The 17,580-nt window shown below is 43.8% G+C and overlaps 1 protein-coding gene across 2 annotated transcripts in view; it reads right to left on the bottom strand.

The window, feature by feature from the left end:
* Positions 1 to 296: 296 nt before the first annotated feature.
* The window catches only part of F5 (coagulation factor V), a 53,339-nt gene continuing 36,055 nt past the window's right edge, over positions 297 to 17,580 (bottom strand). The window contains exons 16-26 of one of the 2 annotated variants that reach the window (XM_054587798.1): positions 17,258 to 17,494; positions 16,198 to 16,408; positions 14,750 to 14,929; positions 12,984 to 13,100; positions 12,080 to 12,151; positions 11,047 to 11,147; positions 10,455 to 10,610; positions 8,375 to 8,519; positions 6,145 to 6,296; positions 3,232 to 3,414; positions 297 to 1,780 (exon numbers count right to left, since the gene is read on the bottom strand). In XM_054587798.1, the coding sequence (XP_054443773.1) occupies positions 1,634 to 1,780; positions 3,232 to 3,414; positions 6,145 to 6,296; positions 8,375 to 8,519; positions 10,455 to 10,610; positions 11,047 to 11,147; positions 12,080 to 12,151; positions 12,984 to 13,100; positions 14,750 to 14,929; positions 16,198 to 16,408; positions 17,258 to 17,494 (1,701 nt within the window). In that variant the 3' untranslated portion in view covers positions 297 to 1,633. The remainder of the gene's footprint in view (positions 1,781 to 3,231; positions 3,415 to 6,144; positions 6,297 to 8,374; positions 8,520 to 10,454; positions 10,611 to 11,046; positions 11,148 to 12,079; positions 12,152 to 12,983; positions 13,101 to 14,749; positions 14,930 to 16,197; positions 16,409 to 17,257; positions 17,495 to 17,580) is intronic. The other variant, XM_054587797.1, reaches the window with a different exon arrangement.

The following is a 17,580-nucleotide window of genomic DNA, read 5'->3' as shown; positions in this document are numbered from 1 at the left end:
GTTCACTCATAGCCCTTTTTCTCCAATTCTTAATTAGAATGATTAATGCTTAGATGGTATCTGTTTGGCTCTTTTTCCAAGCCATGATTCTACCGTGAGTCATTTATTTCTTTTCCGTAGCACGTTATGGCATAACGAACAGTGGAGTGTGTTAGGTCAGTGGAGGATATACACTGTACTGCAAAAGTTGTAATTTCATTTAAATGACTTCAAACAGAGGAATAAAAATACATATTTTTATTTCAAAGTAAGAAAGGTTTTAATATTTCTATGCAGATCAGCTATAACCCAAACATTTCCTTGAGCCCCGAACAAGTAATTTTAAGATCGATTAATAGTTCTTATAATTAATGTTCATGGTAACCTATTTGGGGAGGATGAATCATAATCATTGTAATTTCCATTTTGTGAAAAGAGAAACCAGGTGGGAAGGAGAAGCTGGGCGTCTAATCACCTTGCTTCTGGTTTCGGCTCTGATGAGAACAAGCAATAGCCTCAGGCAGGTTGTTGAACCTTTGTGGCCTTATTTTTTGCTATACTGGGTGATGAAGTTGGACCTCATGCTCCATGCTCATCTCTTCCCCTCCCTCGTACGTGGCATGTTTTCTTGCTTCTATTATATCTCTGTGGATCGGAAGAGATCCTGCACATTTCTGCAGGAGAGGGACCCAGGACCAGCTGCGTAATTTGTGGAGCCTTTAGCAAATTGCATATGCTAGACTCACTGTTGGAAATTATTAAGGGGAATTTCAGGAGAGTGACCACAGAGCAGTCAGCTGGCCAGGGGCCCCTCCTGGCCAGCACAGCTGCGTTTGGGACAACAGCCCCCGCGCTGGCTTCGCAGTCACCAGCTTTCCCCCAGGCGACCTGTGTTTTGGAACAGTGTGCCAAGTAGTGTGAGCTCGAGTGAAGCCAAGGTTCTGTGTGCCGTTCTCCCATGGTTATTTGGATTCTGCTCTGCGTCTAATGACCCCTAATACTGAACATCAATATTGTGTCATCCATCCCAAGCAAGACCAGTCAGGTTTATGAGGCCAGTGGGACCTCTGAAAATATTCTTGCTTGTGCTTTTTCTCATGGATGGTCAGAAAATCACTGTCGTGTAGCTAAGACAGGGTAGTGTAAACACTTATCCTTTCATATGATAAGATTTCTTTTGTCTCCACTGGCAAGAACAGTCAACCACTTAAAAATCTTGTTTGTTTCCTTTACTTTTAAATCATAATTTCTTTTTTGAAAAAAAAAATCGGAGTAACAGTTACCCAGGTCTAGAAATGGTTTTAAGAAACATCTCTTTTATTAATGTGTTTATGTTTTAAAAGATGTGTTTATGGTTTAAAAGAACTATCGTGAAGCATGTTAACTATATGAATATTACTTTATATAGCATATTAATCATTGTGAAAGATAAGCCATTTTCTTATTGGTTCTTGATATTTTCCCACTTATATTCAAAATAATGCAAAAATAATAGCCATCATCTCACTTAAAGGTAGCAAGGAGTTACATTATAAAAGTTTCATACATAAAACTGTATTCTCTAATAGAGAATTTAACATAGCTATAAAATACAATGCCTACTCAAAATAGCTTGATATCTTTAAGAGTCCTTCCTGTCTCTGAACATTCAAGTCTAGTTAATATCACAGCCGAAGAGTTCCAGGCGAAGTGCAATACTTTGATTCCACGTTTTCGGAATGATACGGATAAATCTGGAAATGATTGGTGGGTTGAAAAAGTTCTTCACATGTCCTTTGATATTACTGTTTCCTTCAAAAATCTGAAAGCAAAATATGTGAAAATCTTTAATGATGGTATAATGAGTATAAAAACCTTACAGATAATCTTTAAATTCTTTTTGGACATGGAAGAGCACAGAAGACATTCATTCAGAGAGGATCCTCAGTCAGTTATGAAGTCACACTCCAGACAGACCTCTTTAGGGGTTTCACCTCACCAATGATCTGAGTCGAATTAGGGAAAAATGAAACATTTGATGCAGTGTCATTGAGCGGCTGCAAAACCGGCTCTGTCCTTAGGCCCTGTGTAGCTGCGCGACTCTGAGCAAGTTACTTCTATTTCCTGAATCCCGTTTCCTCATGAGCAAAATGGGGATAACATTTTTCCGTAATAGGAGTTGTAAGGATTAAACAAAGTATGTAAACATATAACAAGGACCTAGTAAGTGCCAGGTAGCAGCACCGATGCATTTATTTTAAATGCTATCACTAGCATTTAAAATAAAACTTAACCGTCCACTTATAGTTCTCCTTTTCATTACACCCTGTATCTTCAGCTAAACTGTGTCCCTTCCTCACCTCCCTCCCACTTTTTTCTTTCCATTCCCAGCAAGTTTCCCAAGATTTACACACAGCAGAGGCTAAGTCACTGTTTATGACAATGATGCTTATCCCGCTATAAGGATGTTCTGGTACAGTGAGAAATAAACCAAACCCAATCAAAGAAACAGCCAACCTAGGGCTGGACTGTTTCAGAGCCACAGGCATTTGATCAGTCACGAAAAACAAGTATATCCCTTGTTTTTCGCAAGGCAATGCCGGTAGGGTGTTATTTCACCATGGCAGAATTTCCAGACCCCTGTTGCAGAATTTCCAGACCCCTGTTGCAGACTGTGTGTTTGTGTCCTCCCAAAATTCATGTAATAAAATTTGCTATTCTATATCAGATAAATGGGATGGTGTGAGGATATGGGGCCTCTGGGTGGTAATTGGGATTAAATTAAATGGAACTAATCCACATAAGAAAAGGGGAGGAGTCAGGAAGCTCGCTCTTGCAGTGCACTCACCAGGGAAGGCCGTATGAGGACGTACAAGAAGAGGGCTCTTACCAGAACCCAGCCATGCTGGCTCTCTGATCAGGACCCCTGCCTCCAGAAGTGCGAGAACAAGTGTTTAAGTTGCCCAGTCTGTGGTTAATTTGTCATAGGAGCCCAAGCCCCATCTCTCTCAGTCAGAGGTAACGAAGCTTCACATCACCCCCCCGGAGTTCTGTTCTCACCACTTTACAGGTGGCTCAGTCAGAGCAGAAAGGTAACATGCATGGTCCCTGTTCCAAGGCCTGGTGCCTGCAGAGCTAGGATTTAGTGGACTGAAAGGGCCGGTACATGCCAGTGCACGTTTGTCAAATGCAAAGAGCTGTCTGCAACTACAAGGCACTGCTCTCAGCACAGCTTTCTAGTTCCTCTCTTTTTGCCCAGACACCGCCCTGTACCTTGTCCACCATGGAGGACTTCTGCCTGTAGGGCTTCCATTCCTCGCCCTGGTCGCTGTAGTAGATGGCATAGCTCTTCACGTACATTTCAGTGGAGAAGGACTTGCAACCCTGGGTGACGATCGCGGTTATCTTCTTGATTTTGAGCAGATCAACTTGTAACCATTGTTTGTTGTTGTTTGCCTATGAAAATGACAACACAGTGATGAGACAGATGTTAGAACCTTTGCTGTTTTAGGCCAAGTTATTCAGAAATGTACAAAGCTCAAAGGATATCTTTTCTGTGATGTTAGGATCTCTAACCCTGTCTCCTCCCTGGCTTCTCTGTTCCTTTTGTTTGTCCTTATAGCACATATATTAACTTCTTCCAGAGCATTTCACACATTGTGCAATCCTTATTTGTTTACTTCTTTGTATCCCTGCTTCTTTGAGGATGGGGCCAACTTAGTTTTCTGTCTGTGTACTTACCACAATGCATGGCACACAGTTGGTGTTCATCAAATATTTGCTGAATAAACAAGTAAATGAAATTTACTTGGGAAAAATATTAAATTGATAACTTATCTGTAACTGTTATTCTGGTAAGCAAGTTTGCTTAAAAATATATTACTGATATTACTGAAGGGTTATCTGGAAAAGAATTGAATAGTGTCCTCTATTTATTTTAGAAAAGCCCCATTTTTCTTTTTCTGCTAATGTCAAATACGAGAAATAGTGCAATTTCTTTTTTTCAGATGTTCCAAATACATATAATATTTCAGAGACCCGATAAAGCTCTACCTAGGCTTGATTGCCATAGCAATTGTCCGGTCTCTGGCTGAACAAAACGCCTAATCACATGTTTGGTGGCACGCACTTGGGGAAAGAGGATCCGAAGGACTAACTGAGTTTTAGAGTAATGTGAAATGAATTTTCAACTTTGGGAGAGTTATCATGCTTCATAGAATCATTCAGTTCTAGGCGAAATAATGAATATTCATATATTTTTCTCAACATCACTCTCATGTGCATGTTTGTAGGTATACATATGTATACATATATGTATGTATATAATCATATGCCTTACGTATTTTTGGAGAAAATTAATTGAATTAAAATTATTGTATTAGATTTTTTTTTTTGTTCATTTTGTAATACCCTCTAGTGACATTTGGTAATATCTTAGTATGCCTTCAAATCAAGGCTGTTCTAGTGATACCAAATATAGGTCGCTAGAGGAGTTTTCTAAGCATACAGTTTTTCTGCAGGCCTAAGAGGGATAGAGGCCCTTCAATCTGCGTGCATGCCTATGTCCGGTGTGCCCAGCTCAGGCTTTCCGCCTCTCTAAAGAGACTCTATAAAGATATTTCATGCTAATCGGTTAAGTGAAACAAATAACTCTGACCTAAAATTCCAGATTTGAAATGATAGCATTAAAAATTAGCATTTCCTCTCTGGAGCCTTTCTCACTTCACAAAGACTGGGAGCAAACTGCATGAAGAGTCCGTTGATTAAAGGCTGTAAAGTGGAGGGTGGGGTGACGCAGCTTCACCTTGGGCAGCTCTGAAGCATCACCTGGGACACATCTGAATTCCTTTCTCTTTGTAACTTTCTATTGTCATTTTTACAATTTTTTAAAATTATATAAATGTAATGTAACATTATTACTTTTATTATGTTAACTTTCTGGGTCTCAGTCTGCCCTTCGGCAAAATTGCAAAATGCAGTGCTTGGGTTGCTTTAAATGGTGGACGGGAGCCTGGCCTGTTGATTGGGAGAAGGGGACTCTGATCCTGTCCCCAGCCTGAACTAAAATGATTTAATCTCCCCTGCATAGAGGCTTAAAAGGAAAGCCTGGGCCAGATGATTGTAGAATCCCTTCTGTTCTAACGTTTTGCAATCCTCTGAAAGTCCTGAAATGAGTTTTGAGGCATAGACATTGGTTCCCAAAATTATCTGTACGGGGTCCAAGGCCCTCTGTTTCCTCCACTAGTACCACTGGTCACCTAATGCAAGATCAGGATGTGGAAATCGGCAGAGTCCAGGGAATTGGAGTGTGGGGACCTTCAGGGAGGGAGTTGGGAGGATCGCAAATAGGGAATCTGGACTCAGTTAGTTGACAGGATTGTTCTTATTTCTGATGTCATTCTGATGTCTCAGGTCAGTTGAAGAGTACAGTAGAAGTGAATCAGTAATTAGGAGTTACCCTAAGTCTGTCCTCTGAGTTACTCGATGGGCTAATATCAGGGGCACTATAAATCTCTAGAAGATGTTTCTTCAGCTTAGAGCACTGATTTATAACCCTGGTTTTGCAGCATTTTACTGTGCTGCCAGTTGTCTAAAGGAATATCACAAAGTTCTCAAAAAAATGAGAACAAAAAAATTTAAATGACACTCTTCAGAAAATAAAAAATATTGCTATACTGTGGGGTAGGGGGCAGAAAAGATATTGCAAATCTAAATCACTCATCACTAATGTAAGTTGTCTCAAAGGGGATTTGCAAACTACAGCTCAAGGCCAAATCTGGCCCACTGCCAGTTTTTGTAAATAAAGTTTTATTGGAACACAGCCATGAGCATTCATTTCAATAATGTTTATAGCTGCTTTCCTGTTATAATGACAGAGGTGGGTAGTTTTGACAGGAAATGCATGGCTCACAAAGCCTAAAATATTCATAATCTGGCCTTTTGCCCACCCCTGGTCTAAGTTAAGATTAGGCAAAACACTGCAAAGATGATAAATGACTTCTCTGTGAGCCAGAGTTAACACTGTAGCTCTCAAGTCAGCAGGTACCCCAGATTCTCAGAGCTAGGATCATAACCTGCAGAAACAGGGGGTGATTGTCTGGCTTCCCGGGCCCCCATGTTCCTCAGAGTGAGGTCTTTGTTTCCTTCTGGAAGCTGGGAGGGCTGTGTTCACAGGGGATAGTTCACCTTGGCTTGCCAGGCATTCACACGGCCCTGGGCATTCAGACGGCCAAGGGAGGGTTCCCAGGTACCTCCCCACCAAGACTTCTTAAACGAGGAAGCTGTGATCTGCGAGTTTTCTATCTTTCCGCTTTCCATACCCAGCGGTGTGGAGCATCCTGTTGAGAGAAAAGTATGGCGACTAATTACAGGCCACCCACCTTCCCTGCAGGGCATTTTGTGCTGCTGAGGAGATGAGAAACACTGAGTAACCACAAAATGGCCATGACAACAACCAGCTTTGATTGTCCAAGCACCCAAACCTGTTTCTAGGCTTTACTCGTACTGTTATATAATGCTCCTAATTGCCTCTATTTTACAAAGGAGAAAAGCACAGCAAGAAAAAGCAACTTGCTTGCAGTGACATTGCTAGGAGAACTGGAAACGGAATCTGGGCCCAGACAGTCTGACACCAACACAGCTAAATTCATTTCCCTCCTTCAGTCTTGGAGCATTAGGATTTTGCTTTGAGGTAGACAGTACTCCCGTCTCGGTACGTAAAAACAAACTCTGTTTCTTCTTCTAACAAAAGCTAGCAAGAAGAAGATAAAGTGGACCCTTGGTAGTCACATTTAACAACTTATTTTCAGCCCTTTGAGGGTGATTCATGTTATGCACCCTTTAGAATTCTGCCAGGGCGTGAATTTAAATGTCATAGGCAGCGAGGCTGACCTGTGGGTGTAAGAATCATAGCCCATGAGGGAGCCCAGCCCACTGACCATTGCCGTCATCTTGGTGACACATGGTTCTTGCTAGTAAATCATGTAGGTGTTTTCTTGAAGTGCTATCTTACTCTCTCCATGAAAGAAGAAAAGGCTTGCCCTGGCTGGGTAGCTCAGTTATTTAGAGCGTCCTTCTGATATACCAAGGTTGTAGACTCGATCCCTGGTCCGGGCACACACAAGAATTAACCAATAAATGTATAAATAAGTGAAACAACAAATGAATGTCTCTCTCAGTCTCTCAAAAAATCAATTAAAAAAGCCTTAAAAAGAATACTAATTATATAAATAACATGAAATGAGATTTTTTAAAAAATGTAATACTTCTTGTATAGAAAATAGAGTTGAATGTCCAATTTTAGCTAGCTTGACTCTGTGAGCTGAACAAACTACCATTGACATCATATACCACATGGAAGGGAAAAAGCAATAGTTTAGAGAGCTGGTCGAGGTGTGCTCCTGCCATACAGAAGTTGCCTTTCATGGGGAGACGTTACGGGCCGCGGGCATCTGGGTGCTGGCCAAATGCCCATACCTGTGTCCCTCAGACTAACAGTGTAAGGGCGCATTATCCACTTTGGTAAGAAACTGATTCCTAGGGTCAGCAACATTCTCCACCATGAGCTGTGGCCCTTCCCTGCACCCTGAGAGAAAGCGCCGTGGCTTCTCAGCAGGTGCACCACGGCAAGTTTCGGGTGTGCCTGTGTATCTGTCCGCCTCTGCCCTTAGACCAGCCAGGTGGCATCGGGGGCAGCCAAGCCCCGGGACAGCCCCTTTAGTCTTTTACTCCAGACTCCTAGACAGGTGTTATCTCCTATATGTGCTTTGCAGCAAAAACTTTTGGGAAGCACTACTTTAAGAGTCAGAGAAGGAGAACAGTTGTTAAACTCTCAGACATCTTTGTTATGTACGGTAGAATTTCATTATGGCCACTAATGGTCACCTGGATTTATTTATACCACAGGTCCCATCCTATCCCCTGAAAAAGAGCAGCTTGCATAGAAAAGGTTTGGGTGCCTACACAGGGTGCAAAACAGAATATAGAGTATGGTCAAGGCCTCAGGAAGTTGGCAGGCAGACTTAGATGTCAAAAACATTCATCAAACCCTAATACATGCCAGGGATGTTGCTGGATACTTTTATTACATTAAAGTCTGAATGACCTGGAGAGCTCCAGGAGAGTCAGGCCTAGTTTGAATTTCACCTCTATTGAAAATGGGCTGATCAAGGTCACTCTAAACTAGGGCCCTTCCCTGGAGTGTCAGGGCAAAGCCCGTATCATCCAGGTCCTGCCAGAACCTGGGTCCTTCTAAGTCACCCTGAGGGTTTACCTGAGTGGAACCTCTGCTTCCCAAAAGGTTGTTTTAAGGAGCCAAAGTGATTGAAGAGGACTAGAAAGAGCCCCCCTTGTCCTGTCCCTCCCAGCCTTGCTTCTCCGAGCGGCGGCACGGCAATAGTGCACCGCGGCTCCTTACCGTTAGTCTCACAGCCCTGCAGCTCCAGCCGGAGAGCAGGCTTGTTGTAGGATCGCGTTGGGTAGACCCGGACGTAGCGAGCCATGATTGGTGGGTCAAACTGGTTTTCTTTTACTGTGGAGGAGTCTGAATTGCCATCAAAATACTAGAGGAAAAGGGAAAAGCTTAGTTATGTAAAAATTCTAAATGATTTTATAGTAAAATTTTGGTCTAATTTAATATTGTAATTTTAAGTTTCCATGTGACCAGAGCCAAATCAATTTGGTCCTAAAACTATTTGGGGATACTTCCATTTTAGGAACGTGGTATAGACGCACTTTGCCCTGTTCCTCCTGTGAAGTACAGCTAGAAACATAAGAACACTCTGGAAGGTAGAGAAAAGAGGGCAGACTGGCTAGAGTTCTAGGACCCCAGGAACAACACAGTCATGGGCTGGGTTCCCTGGGTTTGCTTTTTGCCCTGCACACCCCAGACTTGGAAGAGAAGACGCCACCAACCAGGGAACACCAATGGGTTCGGACAAAAGAGCCCCATTTGAAACCTGCTTTATGTAGCCTCAGAACCAACAAAGGGTGGCCCAGCAAGACAGAAGACTTTTAGACAATAATTGCTCTACTTCAAGGTAAACAACATAGAAACAGCCATGGCCCCCCTCCCCGCCTCAACCATTTCCAGGGCCAAGCGCGGAGCCTTGACTTCCACGGTCAGTCGTGAGGCTGCGATGAGGCCCCTCAGCACCCTCCCTGGGGCTGTGTCGGCGAAGGCCAGCCAAGGACTCAGGACCTTCACCCTCGTACTTCCTAACAAGGCTCCCACCCCTGCACGGTCAGCGGACAGCATGTCATCCCCACTCAGCAATAAAGAGGAGTAAGCCCCTCCTCAGGTGGGGGGCCTGGACTTTGATCATTGGGCAGTAAGGAGGCTGTGTCCCGTCCCGTCCCTCTGCCAGAGAAGCATCAGAAAGATCCAGCTGAAACAGAAGATAGGAGCAGACTAAGTAAGTTACTAAGATAGAAGACAGAAAAATAGTAGATAAAAGCAATGAAACAAAGAGCCAGTTCTTTGAAAAGACAAACAAATTTGGCAAATCTCTAACAAAGACTAACAAAGTAAAAAGAGAATATCAGGCATGAAATGGACAATGTTGTTATAGACACCACAGACATCAGAAGGATGCTAATGGGAAACTACAAACTCTAGACATAAATTTAACAACTTAAGAGAAAATGGATCAGCTTGTTGAAAGAGCACTAACTATCCCAACTCACCCAATATAAAGTAGATAATCTGAAAAGCCTGTAAGTGCTAAAGAAATTGAGTCTGTGATTTTGAAGCCCCTGGAAGGGCCATCTCCAGGCGCACATGGTTTCACTGGCGGATTCCGCCCAATGGTTAAAGAGTGAACGCCAATTCTAGGCGATCTCTTCCAAAAATAGAATAAAAGAGCATGCGTCCCAATTTATTTTTTGAAGCTAGTATTACTCTAATATCAAAGTCAGAAAAGACAGTACAAAAACAAAAATAAAATCCCATACCAACGTTCCTTGTGAATATGGCTGTCAAACTCTTTAAGCTATGAAATCTGTGTTCTTTCTCCAATACTAATTAGTAAGAACCATAATTTAAGATTTTTCTGTTCTATCCTAAGGTACAATACAAATGATTATTACTAGAAATAGCTAAGTGTTAATATAGAAAAATTAGTTATAGATAATATAGAAAACGAGAAGAAAGCAAGCTCATAAAATCAAAAGTCTTGGTGGCACATTTTTAACATGATCTTCTTAAGGCACAAGACCAGATAGTCTACTCTACTGTACACCATCTGCTAATCTGAAAAGTCTGGGCATTTAGATTGATGATAAAGTGATTTTTTAAAAGTTTTGTGGAGTTTTAAAATTTCAGAAATCAGACTTATCCCTTTAGTTTGTAATATACAGACCCATCATTTTACCACCTTCCTCCATAAGGCCCGAAGAACACCCAGAAAAGCAGTATTTGTACAAAAGAAAGAGTCATGGACACAGCCACAGTAACCACGAGGTGAGTCTGGGGATTCAGGAAGACACTGCTTACAGACCATCACGTGCTTTGTGCTGTTCCCTTTGAAAATCCGCCAGTTGGTCTGGTCGGAGCTGTAAGCCACTTGGAACTCAGTGACGTAGTAGGACTTCAGGTAGTGTTTGGCACCTTGGGACTGGATCCCTGTGAACAGGACTTCCCGTTCCATGTCCACCTGCAACGTAGCAGAGCCATTGAACAGAACTGTCCTTATCAACAAGTCACATGCTGCGTTAGTTCGTTGTGCAACCAGCTTTCCTTAGAACTAAGGAGCTGGCCCCTCAGGTCTTAGCAAACTAACAGGGTGGCTGGATGCAATTCATGCCCGAGCACAGAGTGCCCAGACCCAGATCACAGCTCAACCGCTAACTCGCTGGTGTGACGTCGGGAAGTTAGTTAATCCCTCTGTCTCGGTTTTCCCACCTGCAAAATGGGATATTACTAGAACCAACCTCATCAGGTTCATTTTAAGTATGTTATACACTTAGAATACTGCCTAACACCTAGTAATTGCTATTTCCCCTAACAACATTGCAAGAACAAGAAGAAATTATTAGTATCACTTTTATTATTACAGTAGCAGTAAATATTATCAGATTAATAAGTCATACCTGGATCCAAGGTTTAGAGTCAAATTCTGTCATTTTTGCTGTCATCCAAGCATTGTATGATCCACCATTGTTTAATCTTGCTAATTTGGGCTCCCAATGATCTAAATCCAAAGGAAGGAAAGAATTTATTATGAATTTAAAAAAAAAAACAACAGCCATACAATTAGCAGTTTCTCAGGCACATTCAGGTACATTGCAGGGGGGAAACCAGAGCCCTGAGGGCCTGCTTTTGCGGTGAGAAGACCAGACAGATGGCACCAGCTTGCGCCCCTGACTTAGTCCATGGCGACCAACCCTTGGCTTCAAGTCTGTGCTTGGTCAGCCATCAACTACCACCCACCCCCTTTCTTGCAGGCAGGTCATGTTGATGCGGTTGCTGCTGAGTGTGCCTGCCTGCCTGCCAGGACAGCGTGGGAAGGATTACTGGGAGCCCCGTGATCCCTTGCCATCCACCTGTTGATCTTGGGAAGGTCTTTGAGCAGCGAAAGCACTTAAGAGGAGTTTCTAACACACAGTCAGTGGGTGATCAAGAAAGTTTCTTGAACAGATGAATGGTTGGCACAGCAAAGGGTCCTGTCAATGGGGACTCTAACTCAAGGCCAAGAAATCCCTGGGAATATGGCAGGAATATTACATGTGTGACCAAACCCAGAATGGGGATGAATGGGCAGTTTTGGAAAAGAACGCATGGGCAAAAGAGCAAGCTCTCTCTTGCCCAGTCTGCTGATGGGTCAGACTGCCCATGTCGGGAGACCAAGCTTCCCTGGGAGCGACTCTTTGGGACCCTCATTTACTAGAGGGGGCAGCAGTGATAAAGGGGTGCCAACAGGCTTTAGCTCCTGCCAAGTGCTCCTTCCTTGACCAGATAGGCAGCCCCCATTGAGCTACTTTCCCATATTGTGACCGAGAAAAGCCTGGAGAGGCGCAGCAACCCATGGACCCCGCAGGCGCGGTTGTCGTGCCTGGTGTTCGCAGGCTGGATCCTGCACCTCTGCCGGAGACGCCCCCCACAGGCCACAAGGCCGCTGCTCACCCAGAAACTCAGGCGCCTTGATCTGTCTGTCCGCTACGATGCCTGTACTCAGCCCCATTGGCATCTTACATTCTACGGAAAACAAGACAATGAATAATTTTTGCTTAGAAAATACATTTAACAAGGTACAGCTCCATGGCTAAAGATTATACCCCTGGTGGGTCAGTAGTGAGATATTGTGACCTGCTTTGTATAGCACTGGCTTAAATGTATCTGATCATAAAATGGTTAATGCACTAACAAGACTGGAACTTCAACAGAAATAATGACACCCTTGAGGAAAACAACTGATATCCTGAAATACAATTAGGTTTTAAACTGATTTCCATTTGCTTACATCTTAAAATAAGTTACTTTATAGCATTAAGTACTAGCCCTCAAAAGACTATGTTTTTGAAAAATTTACCTGGAAGGTAATACCAGCTTAGGGAATACCAACCACTGAACTGTCCAGATGTTGACCCAGTGCTTGGTACTCCACAGCTGCCTAATAAATGCTGGCTGGCTGGACAGACAGATGGACATTTTTTCTCAAATACTGGGACAGCAAGTTCAGTGACTGTGTTGGTGACTGTTGAATTCCTTGTGTCTGTTTCCTGCTCTCTGCTAGAGGTCTGGAGAATTCCTTACATGCACTTTTCCATGGGTCACAGATTATAAAGGAGGATACTTTATATTGGTTCCTCAAGTGAAAGGAATGCCTTTGGGCTGAACCGTTGGTTTGTTTCCTAGATGACCAATGTTTGTTGTATAATCAGACCATGGCCAGAATGAAAGTAATTACTGCTACAGAGTGTGTCTTTGTGATACAGAGTTCTGAGTTGAATATTTCCTATCGGAAAGTAGGTAATATTCTGGTAACAAGAGTCTCCTGCTGAAACTATCATGTGGCTCTTGCTGATACCTCTGTCTATGATGATAAATCGCGTTTGCATCCCTGCTCTTTGGTTTTCTCCAACCTCTGTGTCTAGGAGCCACCAGCCAGGCGTTGATGCCTTCATTTCAAGAGTTTTAAATGAACCTAAAATAGAGAGAGAACATTACATCATCAAAGAATAACAAGCTTTTATAGGCTGACAGCTATCAAAGAATCCTAACATTGCTGCATCACAAATAGCTTTGGAATACAACTAGAGTTTTCCATTTCTTTTTAGGCAGGACTATGGGTGTAACAAACAGATCAAAACAACAATACCACCACCACCACCACCAACCACCACCACACACACACACACACACACACACACACCCCCAACTAAATCACCCCAGAACTTTAAAAAAATACCTTTAACATCCCTTACTGGAAAGAAGCTTTCATTTATCTAAATGTTACAAGTTAACCCACACAAGATAGAGCTTTATAGTCCTAAATATCAAAGCAACCTTGAATGACCCATCCTTGGGCCTCAAAAATATTGTCCATGTTTCCTTTCTCTCCCTTCACTTCACTAGTTTTTCTTTTCTCATGTAGGGAAATTAAAATAAAACACCCTTCTCCCATGTTTCAAATTTTTGATATAGTTTACATATTTGGATAGAGTACACATAAACTGGTTCAGAACATCACTGAAAGAATGAGACTTCTGAAGCCTCTGATGATCTAGCCTGGTATTGACCATTACCTACTGCCAGTTGATACTTACATTCTGCTAACTAGAATGTGTGCCCATGTCCCAGACTGTGAGCAAAAACTAACAGGCGATGGTCGTCCTCCTCAAATGCTGAGAAAAGTCGCCAACCTTCCCCTCTCGCACGCAGATACGCAGGTTTGAAGGTTTGATGGGCCAGCCAACCCCTGCCTCTCAGTGCTCCCACTGCAGGGCAGCTCACCGCAGGTGGCCTGACCTGGTCACACGTGGTGAAAAGGAGGGGGCGCGTTTGACCTAAATCCCCTCTGTCCCGGATTTGAATAGAATGGCCCTGGCTCTGCCGGATCAAAGTCCCTGAGAGCAAAATCTCTGTGTCAGCATCGTCATTTCAGCTGGCTTCCTAGGTTTTTATTATGCCACTGCAGTCTGAGAATCAGTGGCCACACCCCGCCCCCGGTATATCTACGTATAACTCATTGGCACGTAAGAATCCTTTCAGACGACTAGTTTGTTTAAACCTTGTTGTTTTCCACATGAAAGGCTCTAAATACCCTTGTTATTTTTCAGCTTTTACAATCACTTTTTTTAAAAAATATTTTTTTTCTTTAAACAGCCTGATAAGGATCCTGTAGTCACTTGCCTGAAGGTACCAGAGTGATGGAGTGAGGAATAGAATTCAAGAAGTCAAACGCCCCCCCCCCCCCCCCCCCCCCCCCGCCGCCCCAACACGCTCGCTGCCCCAGCCCTGTGGGGGTCCTTTGTACTCCGCTTAAGACCTGGCCCGAGTGACGCGCAGTGGCCGGGAAGAACCTGCGCTGGGCCTGGCCTCTGCAGAACCAAGGCAGGCCGCAGTTAGCCTGTGTAGTGCTGCACGCAGCACCCGTGCCAGCTGGCTGTTTCCTGCTCTGGCTGCAGTTTGGGGGCATGGCTTTGCCAGGATCTATGCCAGAGCCCATGCATGACTCCTTAGAAGTAAATGCCCAGGGAGGGACTGAGGGACTGAGGGAGAGTTAGAGATGCTAAGAGTCCCGTCTTTCGCCATTTTTTAGCCAAGACCTCTCTTCATGGCCCAGATCTTTACCAGGAAGAAGGGGCCAGACCCCTAACTGGTGCTGTTGAGTGCCATTTTCCAGCAATGTCTGGCCATGGAAGTGGACCACGTGGATGTCTCGGGAGCCACCCAAGTTCAGCAGGTGCAACCTCACCCACTCCTGCTCGTACATTATCAGGCCGGGCAAGTTGTAGATCATCCCGTTGATGGCTGAAAGGACAGAATTGCAACCACTTACAAATCTGTGTACATCAGAAGAGAGGCTGGTAAGGATCTAGGAGGGCCCCGCCCATCACCCAGCTTCCTTGTCACCCGGCTCCTTGTGCCAGGCTCTCTCAGGGTCCCCCCATGCGTCATGATGTCAGTGAGGACCACCAGCTCCTCCTCACACAGCCTGCAGCCAAGTGTGGTTGAGCCCCCTTTCCCAGCACTTCCTCACCCTTCTCCCCAGACTTCCCACTGCTCTTGCTCTGTGCTGTACCCATCTATCCTTTCCATTTATTGTTCGAATTTTCCTTTGCCACTCACCAGGAAGCCAGAGAAGGGAACTCCAGTGTAGAGGAAAGAGCGTAAAGAAGGGGATACACAGCGTATCACCCTCAGGCCTCCTACATTCAGGGATACTTCCAGGCAGCTCGAAGTTGGACTTCACCTGTGCTGCACCCACAGCCCCAGTGGTTCGTGCTTGTTCTCTCACTCATAGGGCGGCTGCTCTGCCCCGTTCCCAGCTTGGATGTCTAGGCTTCTGAGGCTTCTCAACTCTCCCCTCAGTGAAGTGTGTGTGTGTGTGTGTGTGTGTGGTTAAAGAACCTGGTAAATTTGATCACCTTAAACAATAGTACATTTAAATGATAAAGCTTAATGGTACCCTGCATTCACTTGGGACTAAAGTGAGGGAATTTTTTGTCGTTTCTGCTTATTCTTCTACAATTAAAGGAATGGCTGTGGAATTTCAGGAGCCAAGACCAAGCATTGTTGTAGGGAGAGGAGTAGAGATCATTCCAGCTACTATTTTATTCATGTGGTTTTGGAGCAATTTGGGAACCGCCGAATGCTAAAACTGATACAGCCACTCTCGTTTTAGCAAGTACACGTGGCTGATCACTCCTACTATAGAAATACTTTTCCTTTAAAGACCAAGAAACAGGTTCATGATGTACTTAGATCACAGAATAGTGCTAATTCCTTTTCAATGTGTGTTTAACTGAAGCCTGGTGGCTTTTTTGGTTGGTTTGTTTGGGTTCGTTTTGCAGCAGCCTCTCCGTGTCTGTCTTTTAGACTTTCTCGCACTTCCTTCCTGTGGAGTGTCACCTGCCAGGTTCCATCAGCCCTCCAAGACACTCCGGACCTAATTTTAGTGGTAGCTCCTGGTTCCACAGAAGCACCTCCTGCCTTATCTTGTGGGGACTTAAGGGCCGGTGTCACTGTCACCCAGAGTGATTTAGTTCAGAGATCAGATCAAAGTCAGAAGAAAATACCATGAAACTGATGGGAGTGTTTGACTTCAGAGGATGTGTGTCTCCAGGACCTTTGGAGTTTCCTGTCATAATACCAGCTCTTCTTTTCATCAAAGACCATAAAGAGTAAGACAAACTCTCTCATGTCCATAGGCATCTTGCTCTCCTTATGAAGTGTTCCTTTTCGGCAGATCAGAAGGGGACCTATCAAGCCCGAATGGATGTCTTTTTCCTGAAAGACAGTAGGAACAAATGGGACATGTTTTCTCTCAGCATTTTCTTTGCTCTTGTGGCTACCACTGATCATATAGGAAAGGAAATCTTCTTAGAGGCTCTGACTTTGAAAATTATAAATGAGTCGCTACATAAGGCTGGATATTATTCATCTAATTGTATGGCATTCATATGCCCTTCCTTTGATTAATTGTCTATCTTGATGTGGTAGTAAAGATAATGATCATGATAATATTGATACTATCACATATACTATTTATTGAGCATTTACTACTGTAGTAAATATTTTGCTTATAGCTTCTTATATAATTCTGATAACAATGCTATATGGTAAAAAGAATTCATTTATTAAACACATTTACTGAGTGCCTACTATGTGCTGTATACTGCTGTTACATCATTTTTAACTTTGGAAACTGAGGCTGAGAGAGGTCAAGTAACGGTCCTAGAGTCACACAGTGAGTGACAGGGTAGGAGCTGAAGCCGAGGCCAGCACCCTCTTGACCATGCCCAAGATGAAGGAGTCTTGACTTTGCAGTTCTTCCACAGAGAAAGAGGAGAAAGCTAATACTTGCTCAAGGAAATTGCACGTAGATGTCGTCCTCTATAAAGGTGGCCACTCTAACTGGGGCCGGCCATTTCAGCAATCCTTGCCCCTCTTCCCTGAGCAAACGTTTCTCTCTCACCATCACTACAGATCTGCAGGGAGGTAGCTATAGGGTGTTGACCACAATCCTCCCACCTTCCTCATGGGTAGCCAGGCAGGCATTTGACAAGAAATAACCTTGACCATTCCATTTAGTGGACCCAGGTTAGGCAAGTGATAAAAGCCAACGGCTGTACCTACCGGGTTCACTGCAGAGTAGTAGGCCCACGCCCGACAGGCGGAGCCGGGGTTTTCTGGCCCCGATCTCCCAGTGGCGTGCCAAACGTATGTGTAACTCCTGTTTGGCTGAATAGCGTTGTCTTCCTTGAACCATTCGGGAGATTCATCTTCGTAAGTCTTTCCCTCTGATGATTTTTCATAGGCAAGCCCATGGGCATGAAGAGAGTATGGTCTGGATGCTAAATTTTTAAAATGAACCTATATAGAACAACGGTTCACAATGTGCTTAAACTTAATGAAAATCCAATGGCCATGTAACTTATGTATGTTATTTCATCTAATTT

The sequence above is a fragment of the Pteronotus mesoamericanus genome, unplaced genomic scaffold, assembly GCF_021234165.1.
Source record: "Pteronotus mesoamericanus isolate MK-2021 breed Mesoamerican mustached bat unplaced genomic scaffold, CSHL_Meso_final scaffold_1186, whole genome shotgun sequence".
Taxonomy (NCBI): Eukaryota; Metazoa; Chordata; class Mammalia; order Chiroptera; family Mormoopidae; genus Pteronotus; species Pteronotus mesoamericanus.
Note: the sequence above shows the minus strand (reverse complement) of the source record. Positions and strands in the feature narration are given on the sequence as shown.